The sequence below is a fragment of the Microtus pennsylvanicus genome, chromosome 12, assembly GCF_037038515.1.
Source record: "Microtus pennsylvanicus isolate mMicPen1 chromosome 12, mMicPen1.hap1, whole genome shotgun sequence".
In the NCBI taxonomy this organism is placed as follows: Eukaryota; Metazoa; Chordata; class Mammalia; order Rodentia; family Cricetidae; genus Microtus; species Microtus pennsylvanicus.
Window position 1 is genome coordinate 45,764,004 of NC_134590.1, and position 12,700 is coordinate 45,776,703.

General features: G+C 39.7%; 1 protein-coding gene across 4 annotated transcripts in view; it reads right to left on the reverse strand.

Annotated features, from left to right (window-relative positions):
• Positions 1-3,785: 3,785 nt before the first annotated feature.
• The window catches only part of Anapc4 (anaphase promoting complex subunit 4), a 35,406-nt gene continuing 26,491 nt past the window's right edge, over positions 3,786-12,700 (reverse strand). For 2 of the 4 annotated variants that reach the window (XM_075943541.1, XM_075943543.1), the window contains 8 exons: positions 12,222-12,319; positions 11,528-11,589; positions 11,409-11,447; positions 11,214-11,315; positions 9,985-10,059; positions 8,977-9,150; positions 4,492-4,615; positions 3,786-4,124 (listed from right to left, as the gene is read on the reverse strand). In XM_075943541.1, coding sequence (XP_075799656.1) covers positions 3,900-4,124; positions 4,492-4,615; positions 8,977-9,150; positions 9,985-10,059; positions 11,214-11,315; positions 11,409-11,447; positions 11,528-11,589; positions 12,222-12,319 — 899 coding nt within the window. In that variant the 3' untranslated portion in view covers positions 3,786-3,899. Of the gene's footprint in view, positions 4,125-4,491; positions 4,616-8,976; positions 9,166-9,984; positions 10,060-11,213; positions 11,316-11,408; positions 11,448-11,527; positions 11,590-12,221; positions 12,320-12,700 lie in introns of all 4 variants that reach the window. The other 2 variants (XM_075943540.1, XM_075943542.1) reach the window with 1 other exon arrangement.

The following is a 12,700-nucleotide window of genomic DNA, read 5'->3' on the forward strand; positions in this document are numbered from 1 at the left end:
GGTCTCTGGGGCTTTTATCTGGTTCACTGAGTGTCAACTCTCTGCACACTGCTTGCCCATGCAATGAAACCAGCTACCTCACACTTCTGTTTCCCACCATCATGGACAGGAGTGGATCCTGTTAGCACGCCTTCCCTACCATGACATGAACTATTTTATGAACTGTGAGTCAAAATAAACCTGTCCTCCAGCAAGGTGTTTCTTTTGGGTATGTCACAAGGACCAGGAAGCAACCAATATTGGGTATGGTGGTATGTGCTGTATTGTTTTAAATAGGTATTTTATAAGTATGAGTGTTTTGCCTATATGTATTTATGAGCACCACATGCAAGCCTAGTGCCTGCAGAGGCCAGAAGAGGACATCAGATCTTTTGAAACTGGAGTTCAGAGACAATCATGGGTGCTGGGAACTGAGCCTGGACCCTCTGCAAGAACAGCCAGTGCTCTTAACTGTTGCGCGCTATCTCTGGTCCTGATGCTGGTGTACACACACACTGGTGAGGCTATAGCTGGAACACAGTGAATTTTAAGATCTGACTGGCTATACAGTGAGACCTTATCTCAAAAAAACCAAAAACACGATCCTGGACTACATATGTCTGTGTTTAATATTCTTTGCTATCACAGTGTAAGATTTTCATGACCCTGTTTTTTGTTTTGTTTTGTTTTTTCAAGACAGGGTTTCTCTGCGGCTTTGGAGCCTGTCCTGGAACTAGCTCTGTAGCCCAGGCTGGTCTCGAACTCACAGAGATCCGCCTGCCTCTGCCTCCCGAGTGCTGGGATTAAAGGCGTGCACCACCATCGCCCGGCTTTCATGATCTTGGAAGTATAATTGTATTAGGTCCTGATGCTTTACTAGAACTAAAAAAAAAAAATGACACGGCAGACAGTCAAGACAAGAGGTTTGTTGTCAAGGCTACAGTTGTCTATCACAACTTCAACATATGCCATTAACACTGACTAGCTCCTAGTGAAATCAAAAAATCTAATTTCAGTTACAGCCACCATTTAGCAATATGTTAGCTAGCTGAATGTCCCCCAAGGTACAAAACTATTAACTCCTCTACTTATATGTAAGTAGCCATAAGCCCAAGGTGATACTGCTTGGCTTCCCTTTGTATTTAGACTCAACTATTTTGATTTTAAAAGACGGGGTGCTTTAGCATTTGATGAGTGTAAGATTCCCATTGTGGAAAAAAACAAACAAACCAAGAATATAATGGGAAGGAAACAAAAACTGCAAAGTCAGAGAATTAGAAGGATTTGCCACAGTTAATATTAAGTCTGGTATACAGTAACCAAATAGCTAAATAAAATGGGAGGAGAGATGAGGGTATGCTATTTACATTTCTAAAGCTTCCACATGATTCACCCTGAAAAGAGGCAGCACAGAACACCTTAGATGAGAAGTGTTGATCTAGCCAGGCATGGTGGTGCACACCTTTAATTCCCTTAAATTCCCCTTCTCCCAGCTACTCAGGGTCGAACTCCTCTACCCCTGCATGGGATATGAGTCTCGGCCCCAGTGTGCTGGTCCCTGCCAATAAACCTCGTGTGATTACAGCAAGGACAGTTTCTTGTGAGTACTGGGGGGTCATGTTATCCCAAGACTTGAGTGAGAGTCTCCCAACTCCAGGGGTCTTTCAATAGTAATAAAAGTACTGTACATCTCATTAAAGTTTGGTTATCAGTTTAAAATTTTTATTTGGATATAGTAGGAATCCAGTTAACATTTGTTATACATAAGAAAAGCATTAACCACAAACAATTTTCCCCAAATTAGGAAGTCAGCTTCAAAGGGTACCTGGTATACTCACAGACACGCACTGATCCTAGCTCTAGTCAAGTCTGGGAATTTCAACTCCAACTTAATGGAATCACAGGAAGTCGCCGTGCATGTCCCAAAGCCTTTATGAACCTAACACTGAAGTCACCAGAAAAGATTCCTGGCTAATAAGGAACCAAGTGTTTATCTGAAAGAACAATTCATTCTAAAAACAATCTGGTTGTCTGCTCCCTCGGTCCTTCCAAGTTAGGTAAATGCATGCAATGCAGTCATTCCAAAATGCCTCGCATACCTGCAGCCTGCTGTTTCTCCACACTGTCTGACAGGTGCCTTCACTGCTAATAATATCTACTGTAAAATATTTGACACCATACTAGAAACACTGGCCAACTATCAGGACATTTATGTAGAGGCTGGCCAGTTTCAAGACTACTTTGTGTGGCACAGCAGGAAAGTGGCTTCCACTCAGTTTTCCTCCCAAACCCCACAGATCAGGTGCATGAAGGCACCCAGACAAATATAACAAATAAAGATTGTAACTGTCTCTACTTTGCAATTCCAGAACTGGACAAAAACTAACCCCATAAAAGAGAAAGTGTTCTGATGAACTCAGACGAGGCGGCTGATGACAACAGAGACAAACAACAAATAGTTAATCTTGTTAATACTTAAACTTGTAAGAGGCAGACAGAACACAGGAAAACAAGGAGTTGATACCCATCCCTTTTGTGACGATTAAGGCAGAGGGAAGGAACTTCACTGTCATACTGACTGAGAAGGGACTGTTTGGTAAACTACCTCTGTTCTGATTTCTCTCAAGTTTAGACTGAAGGACTTGGTTTCTTTCAGATGACACTGACTTCAGCACAGGTTAACTCCTTTGTTCAGTGGACGTCCAATACAGAAGCCTGAAAACAAAGAGCTGCTGTTCTATTTAGTACTCTACACTCAATGGTGAGCCATCTACCTATTAAACCACATAGCAACCCTACAGTTACCCACTCACTTGGTTATTAATACACCTTCTTGCCTATAGATATTTAAGGCTTTCAAAAGCAGCCCTTCGTTCATCAGTGACCTATATACTAGCATTCACATATGCACTGAAATCTCTCTACTGGTGGCATGAGCATTAGGAAGTTAACACCGCCCACATCTTTTCTAAAGTCAGGTTATGTGTAGTTGGTCTGCACAGCTCAAGTTCCCAGTGGCCAAAAGTTAGCTTGTGTGTCTACACAGAGAGAAGAACCCATCTAAACACCAAAGCGTACATCAACAGGGATAGAGCCAAGAAAGATAATCACATGGCAATGAAGCAGAGTGCTGTTATTTAAATCATAAGACAGGGTATATCTTCTGGCTTAGCATTAGAGTAAATCAACATAATCTACTTTAAATTTTTACAAGTATCCTAGAAACCTAAATGGCAAGGGAAAAATAAAGATTAGGCCTGATTTTAAAATATAAACATAGGTGCAGAAGAGCTGACTCAGAAATTAAAAGTGCCCTCTGCTCTTCCGGAGGACCTGGGTTCAGTTCTTAGCACCCATGCTGGGAGGCCCACAACTGCCCTTAACTCCAGCTCCAGGGGATCTGACACCTCTGGCTTCTGAGGGCTCCCACACACAGACACACACACACAAGCAAAAATAATAAAAAGAAATGTTTACATAACATACATGAAATGCACCAAAATATAGGGAGAAATGGTTATTTACATTTAGTTCAAAATATAGGGAGAAATGGTTATTTACATTTAGTTCAGCCCCTGCCTCAGCCTCCTAAGTGCTGAGGTTACAGGAATATGTGCCCTGACTATTCGAATGTAAGGCTCCCTCACACAAAAATAATCAGGCTACCTTTTGACAGAAATGACTTGCCTTTTCTTCATATCAAATCAGTGTTTTCTTTAAACACTATTTCTGCACAGTATGAAAGAGAAATCTCAGCAAGAAAGAAATCTACCACAGTGACTCACCTCCAAAACGATAAAACAGTATGAAAAATAAAATTTACCATTTATTTTTGTTACACAGATAATTCAATGTGACCCACACCATCTTAGTCCACCCCCTATGTTTTTTGCCACAGTAACACATGCTGTTAAAGTGGGTCATGAGTCCAGCTCAGGGTCCAGTTTCTCCACTTTGATGACTATGTCTGGGTCGAGGGCAGCAGCATCCTGCTGCTCCTCTGTGTCCGACTCTGACAGCACTTCCTCCTTGATCTTCATGGGCTTCCCCCCGGCCTCATCGTCGTCGTCTGAAGAATCGTCGAGCTCCCACTCATCATCAATGTCCATCTCAAACACCCGCACATGTCGGAGGTTTGAGCTTAGCTAATAGAAACAAGGCCAGATAAACACTGCTTAAATGAACGCTTAACAAATACATTGTGTGGAGGAATTAAAATCAGAACTTAAATCAAAGAACGGCTTTATGGGAGTTATATTCCTAATCATTTTCTATAATGTCACTCAACTCAGCTTTCACCTAATGTAAAACGACCTCTACATAAAACAATTCATAACATTAGCAAAATCCAGAGATTTTTACCTATTTAGTAAGCTTTCTTAGAACAAGAAATGAACAGTCAAGGCTGCTACATGCGTACAGTTAATAGAAACTATGACTCATAAAATGACAGAGAAAGGGCCTTGTATACCATTCATCTAATGAAGGCTCTGAGTTGCCTGCAGTACTTACCACACAGGACACTTTCCGGAGGCCATTCCCAGCAACATACTGTGCCTTCATGCTCTCCAGCAGCCTCCAGTGCTTCTCCAAGTGCAGGGTGCGTGTGGGGATAATGCTGCCCTGCTCATCTAGCCTACAGAAAACGAGTCAAAGGACTGTCATCCTCAATACAATTCTAGCACCACCACAAAACAGCCGTGATAAGGTAGGCTGTAAAAACACTGCAATGCCAAACATACAGAATAGCACGCCAGTTAAGGTTTGATTTTCTTTCAGAGAGAAAATAAATGCATTTTAAAATTTGAGAGAATCTAGTTACTTAACAGTCACCTCTTAGAACAGGTCATATACTCTTAAAATGAATAATGAAGTCCTAATTCTGGAAAACACTAAGTACAAATCTAAACAGAATTTCACTACAAACTACGGCTAACAGTGCCCTTGGAAATGAAACAAATCCACCCCATTCTCAGGAATTCCTCTTCATTAACTGTTAAACCAAAAGAACAGGAAAGTTAGTAAAGTTTGCCCGCGCGCGCACACGCACACAGAACATGAGCTGAGCTTAGCGTGCAGGTCTGTAATCCCAGCAAGTTGGAAATCCAAGACAAGAGGATCACAAGTTACTGAGAAACAGAGTGAGTTCAAGACCAGCCTGGGCAATTTAGTGAGACTGCCAAAAATAAAAAGAGGGGTGTGGCACAAACCTTTAACGCCATCACACACAAGGCAGAGCCCTATGAGGTCAAGGCCAGCCTGGGCTACATAGTGAGTTCCAGGCTAGCCAAAGGTACACATTGAGACTTTTGTCAGCTCTCAAAACAATTTTTTTAAAAAAGGTTGGAATATGGAATATAGGGGCATGGTAGAGAACTCTCCTGGCATGTGAAAACCTAGGGCTCAGTTTCCAGTACAATAACACAGAAAATCACATATGGAAACCTAGGGCTCAGTTTCCAGTACAAAACACAGAAAATCACATATGGAAAACCTAGGGCTCAGTTTCCAGTACAATAACACAGAAAATCACATATGGAAAACCTAGGGCTCAATTTCCAGTACAATAACACAGAAAATCACATATGGAAACCTAGGGCTCAGTTTCCAGTACAATAACACAGAAAATCACATATGGAAAACCTAGGGCTCAGTTTCCAGTACAATAACACAGAAAATCACATATGGAAAACCTAGGGCTCAATTTCCAGTACAATACACAGAGAATCACATATGGAAAACCTAGGGCTCAATTTCCAGTACAATACACAGAGAATCACATATGGAAAACCTAGGGCTCAGTTTCCAGTACAAAACACAGAAAATCACATATGGAAAACCTAGGGCTCAGTTTCCAGTACAATAACACAGAAAATCACATATGGAAAACCTAGGGCTCAGTTTCCAGTACAATAACACAGAAAATCACATATGGAAAACCTAGGGCTCAATTTCCAGTACAATACACAGAGAATCACATATGGAAAACCTAGGGCTCAATTTCCAGTACAATACACAGAGAATCACATATGGAAAACCTAGGGCTCAGTTTCCAGTACAAAACACAGAAAATCACATATGGAAAACCTAGGGCTCAATTTCCAGTACAATACACAGAGAATCACATATGGAAAACCTAGGGCTCAGTTTCCAGTACAAAACACAGAAAATCACATATGGAAACCTAGGGCTCAGTTTCCAGTACAAAACACAGAAAATCACATATGGAAACCTAGGGCTCAGTTTCCAGTACAAGACACAGAAAATCACATATGAAAACCTAGGGCTCAGTTTCCAGTACAGTAACACAGAAAATCACATATGGAAAACCTAGGGCTCAGTTTCCAGTACAATAACACAGAAAATCACATATGGAAACCTAGGGCTCAGTTTCCAGTACAATAACACAGAAAATCACATATGGAAAACCTAGGGCTCAATTTCCAGTACAATAACACAGAAAATCACATATGGAAAACCTAGGGCTCAGTTTCCAGTACAATAACACAGAAAATCACATATGGAAACCTAGGGCTCAGTTTCCAGTACAATAACACAGAAAATCACATATGGAAAACCTAGGGCTCAGTTTCCAGTACAGTAACACAGAAAATCACATATGAAAACCTAGGGCTCAGTTTCCAGTACAGTAACACAGAAAATCACATATGGAAAACCTAGGGCTCAGTTTCCAGTACAGTAACACAGAAAATCACATATGGAAACCTAGGGCTCAATTTCCAGTACAATAACACAGAAAATCACATATGGAAAACCTAGGGCTCAATTTCCAGTACAATAACACAGAAAATCACATATGGAAAACCTAGGGCTCAATTTCCAGTACAATAACACAGAAAATCACATATGGAAACCTAGGGCTCAGTTTCCAGTACAATAACACAGAAAATCACATATGGAAAACCTAGGGCTCAGTTTCCAGTACAATAACACAGAAAATCACATATGGAAAACCTAGGGCTCAGTTTCCAGTACAGTAACACAGAAAATCACATATGGAAACCTAGGGCTCAGTTTCCAGTACAATAACACAGAAAATCACATATGAAAACCTAGGGCTCAATTTCCAGTACAATAACACAGAAAATCACATATGGAAAACCTAGGCTCAATTTCCAGTACAATAACACAGAAAATCACATATGGAAAACCTAGGCTCAATTTCCAGTACAATAACACAGAAAATCACATATGGAAAACCTAGGCTCAATTTCCAGTACAATAACACAGAAAATCACATATGGAAAACCTAGGCTCAATTTCCAGTACAATAACACAGAAAATCACATATGGAAAACCTAGGGCTCAATTTCCAGTACAATAACACAGAAAATCACATATGGAAAACCTAGGGCTCAGTTTCCAGTACAATAACACAGAAAATCACATATGGAAACCTAGGGCTCAGTTTCCAGTACAATAACACAGAAAATCACATATGGAAAACCTAGGGCTCAGTTTCCAGTACAATAACACAGAAAATCACATATGGAAAACCTAGGGCTCAGTTTCCAGTACAATAACACAGAAAATCACATATGGAAACCTAGGGCTCAGTTTCCAGTACAATAACACAGAAAATCACATATGGAAAACCTAGGGCTCAATTTCCAGTACAATAACACAGAAAATCACATATGGAAAACCTAGGGCTCAATTTCCAGTACAATACACAGAAAATCACATATGGAAAACCTAGGGCTCAGTTTCCAGTACAAAACACAGAAAATCACATATGGAAAACCTAGGGCTCAATTTCCAGTACAAAACACAGAAAATCACATATGGAAAACCTAGGGCTCAATTTCCAGTACAATAACACAGAAAATCACATATGGAAAACCTAGGTTCAATTTCCAGTACAATAACACAGAAAATCACATATGGAAAACCTAGGCTCAATTTCCAGTACAATAACACAGAAAATCACATATGGAAAACCTAGGGCTCAATTTCCAGTACAATAACACAGAAAATCACATATGGAAAACCTAGGGCTCAATTTCCAGTACAATAACACAGAAAATCACATATGGAAAACCTAGGGCTCAATTTCCAGTACAATAACACAGAAAATCACATATGGAAAACCTAGGGCTCAATTTCCAGTACAATAACACAGAAAATCACATATGGAAAACCTAGGGCTCAATTTCCAGTACAATAACACAGAAAATCACATATGGAAAACCTAGGGCTCAATTTCCAGTACAAAACACAGAAAATCACATATGGAAAACCTAGGGCTCAATTTCCAGTACAATAACACAGAAAATCACATATGGAAAACCTAGGGCTCAATTTCCAGTACAATAACACAGAAAATCACATATGGAAAACCTAGGGCTCAATTTCCAGTACAATAACACAGAAAATCACATATGGAAAACCTAGGGCTCAATTTCCAGTACAATAACACAGAAAATCACATATGGAAAACCTAGGGCTCAATTTCCAGTACAATAACACAGAAAATCACATATGGAAAACCTAGGGCTCAATTTCCAGTACAAAACACAGAAAATCACATATGGAAAACCTAGGGCTCAATTTCCAGTACAATAACACAGAAAATCACAGACAAAAATATAAAGTAGTATTTCCATTCAGCTGCCTCAACAGTTATCCCTACCAAATAAAAATCTATTAATTGGCAGGTCTAAACAAGAAGAATCATATATATATATATATCAAAATACAGTTGCTAAGCATGTTAGCATACACCTTTAAACCCCGAGTCAGGTGTGTCTTTATGAGTATAAGATCAGCCTGGTCTACATATCAAGACTTTGAATGAAAAACCTAAGCAAACAAATAAAAACACAAAACACCAGTTAATTGCTAGCTAGAATGGTGATATACACCAGTAGTTCTAGCACTGGGAGGCCAGCTAAGGTAAGGCTGTCTAGAAGAGGCAAGGGAGGGGTGGGGGCAGGACAAGAGAATAGTTTCTTGTCCTATGAGTCAATTAGTTACCTTGTCGAGTAAGTCCCAGTGAACTGATACTCTTCGGAATCTTCACTGTTATACACTAAGGACAATGGCAACTGAACCAAGATCCTGTCTCTTCCTTCACGTCCCATGGAGTCTTTAAGGATGAGTGTTACAGTGTCATCATCATAAAACTGGGCGTCTAGACAACTGTAAGTGCTAGGAGAGAACGCTCTGTTAAAGCAAAATGATCACAGCTGCTAAGAAAACGTTGCATGGGTCACTTCTTGCTGACACTGAGGTCAAAAACATAACTTAAGACATTGACATTCTCTATAAGACAAATTATCCCATTCATTTTTATTAAAAATTTCTAAATTACCTTCTGTACTATTTTTCCCAATATAACTAAGTCTTAAAAATAGGTAAATATGAGAAAAGAAAAAAAATCTGTGAACTTAGCTCACAGTTACACCTAACATCAATGGCCATGCCTTATGTCTACTAAGATTTCATGAGTGGCACTCATGTTATATTCTAAATGTAAAAATAAGATTTCACACTTGAAAAACAGACTTATCTCCAAAGTATCACTAAAAATTCTGGGAAAAGAAAATTGAGTAAAAAGACCAGCCAGTGGTCAGAGTGGTCTTCCCCCACAAAGCATCAGGGCTGGCTTGGTTGTTACTGTGCTTCTGAACCCTAAGAAAACCAAGAGATGAACATTCATTCTGTTGCTGCTTTAGGGCAGTAACAAAGACTTCAGTCTCACTGAACATCTGCTTCCTGAACCACATCACTTCTTGGCTTAGAAGAATTGCAGGAAAGCACAGCACATAAGGGCACACAAATTCCTGTGGGGTTGTAAAGTTCTCATCAGGTCTAAGTAAACTAACCTTATGTATATATTATAAGGAGCCCTACTCGTCTGCAGGAGAGAACACTTGCCCTTACCATCACTGAGTCTGACACCCTCCTACACAATAACTAGAGTACACAGAAACCCCCGCCCCAGGACCTGTGCTTGTCATCTAAACCAGCGTCAAAACTTACCTTCTTCTGACTTTTTCAGCTGTGGAATATGTGAAGCTCCCAAAGTTAATACCAATTAGTCCATTACTTACAGATCTTGAGGAAAGAAAGGGAATAAAGAAGAATTTATGGAACAAACTCAATAGTCAGCAACCTAAACACTTGAAAGAATGCAGTTGGCAGACGGAAAATTCTACACTTTTGCTACAGAATGCTGCTATTGAGCACTGGGGAGGCAGAGGCAGGTGGATCTCTTGATTTCTAGACCAATTTGGTCAACATAAGTGTGTTGTTACAGGAAAGCCAGAGCTACACAGTAAGACTCTGTCTCAAAACAAACACCACCAACAAAAAGTAGTTAGATGCTTCACTAAGGTGTATGGAGAAGACAAACTGTTTCTCTACGGCTATCTCAGCCTGAAAACTTCCCTTTTAAACAGAGATCTAGCGCCACTTAAGGTGCTGGTGGAGCTGTGAACTTGAACTCTCTTCAGAATTCAAAGTGAGTTTTTGTAGACACAGCCTCCATTTACTGACAGACATCACTGGCCCCAGAGGCCTTCCATAATGCACCCAGAAATACGGCTGCAAATGTCAAAGAGTTCTTCTGATAGAACCCTGATTCTATTGTCAGATTGTTTTTCTGATCCTAAAAAAGAGTCACCACACAATATCTAAATCTAGAAGGGATCATCAACCTTAAGGATGTGAAAACTACAACTGAGAACAGTTAAGAGACAAATGAAAGTCATAAGGAACTTCACTAGAACATGATGGGCTGAAGAGATGGCTTGGCAGTTAACAGTGCTTATTGCTCTTCCAGAAGAGCCAACCCCATATAGGTCAGTTTAAAACTGCCCGTAACTCCAGTTTCGGGAGATCCAAAGCCCTCTTCTGGCTTCTGCATACACATGTACATAAACACACACACAAGGGGGGGGAGGGGCTAACAAATAAATATTTTTAGAATCAAAAACAATGGCAGAAAAGCTGTGTTAACTGTTAAAGTATAATAAAATCTTGCCGGGCAGTGGTGGCACACGCCTTTAATTCCAGCATTCGGGAGGCAGAGGCAGGCAGATCTCTGTGAATTTGAAGCCAGCCTGGTCTACAGAGTGAGTTCCAGGACAGGCTCCAAAGCTGCACAGAGAAACCCTGTCTCAAAAAAAAAAAAAGCAAAACAACAACAAATAATAATAATAATGATAAAATCTTATCTCTGCAATTTCAAACTTCATATCCATACTTACTGGGAAATATCAGTATGTCTCCTTAAGATGCACATTTTATAAACCGAATCTTCTAAAATAGTAAAAAGAAGATAATGTAGATTTGAAGTTTTATTATTCCACCTACGGAACAAAATTTAATGTCAGGATATGGTGTTAAGTTGCCTAAGGTTAAAACACAATTATATTTCTCAAACAGGATGGGAAGAGACTTACAGAAATGGGAATTTTAGCAATCTACGAGCAGAGTCCATACTAAAACAACAAGAAAACAAAATGAGAAAAACGTAGAATCATTGCTAAACGTACAGCACACAATAGGTAAGGAGAATTACCTCCTAGCATCTCTATATAATGGAATGCAGATTGCTTGATTCATCGATCTTCCGATTACATCCTATATAGAGTAAGATTTAAAAACAAATTATCAAGGGTGGGGATGCAGTTATTGGTAAAAATGTCTAGCCAGAATGCTCAAATGCTGGGTTTGACCCCCACCCCACTCCCAATATAAAGCAAAAAGGGAAAAGGAAAAAGACATAATTAGTGCAATTAGATATGAAGATACTCTACAGAAAACGTGAACATCACTATTAAAGTTTGGTTTTTAAAAATCCCTATCATCAAACCTTAGTGTGAGAAACCTCAATGACGGGGGGGAAGGAAGAAAGAATTGAAAAGGAGCTGGCAATGATGCACAGGCAAATGAAAGCCCACCTTTCACTAGTTTCTCAACATCCACCACTCAGCAGTGAAAACAAGACACGCAAGCTCTGAAACTAAAACTTAAAATTTTTTTAAGTATTTTTTTAATACTAAGCCGCTTTCTGGAAACAAATTCCTAAAGATGCCAACACTTTCACTAGTCCAATTTTAAAATTCATGTAAGGAGTTAGCAAGATGGACCATAAGAAACTGCCCATTTTAACAATGAAAAGCAGTTATATATTATGGTCATTTACATAAGCGGGCCAGACACTGCAGCTTTTCTCACTCCCACATAAAGACATGCATTTCTTTCGGACTTACTGCTGGCTTTTGCAAACACTGATCAATAATGTTCTCCATCCGCCTTTTCACAAAATGCAATGATTTTCGAGGATAATAAGGAAACAGCAAAGGACTTTCTGGTTTCAAACAAAAACAGAAACAAAACCCAAAACAAGCTATAGTAAAGCACTAGTTAGGAGAAAACAGAACCAGCCCAGTATATCTCAGGGTGGACTTTTTATCCCTTATATATACACCTCATTAAGAACCATCACAGCACCTGCATCCCATCACCCCCCACTACTAAACCAGCTACTTCTCTCCTCACCCACGTCCACCCGCATTTCTGCTGGTCTAATAAGGAAGGAGCACAGCTCACTCTGCTCTGTGGTGACAAGGGGCAGCTGGTGTTATCTTGGAGAGAATGGTATTAAAACAGAAACATGAAATAAGAAACTACTCTACACAAATATCTTTTTTTTTAACTTTTTTTTAAAAGACTACTTTATCAGTAGAAA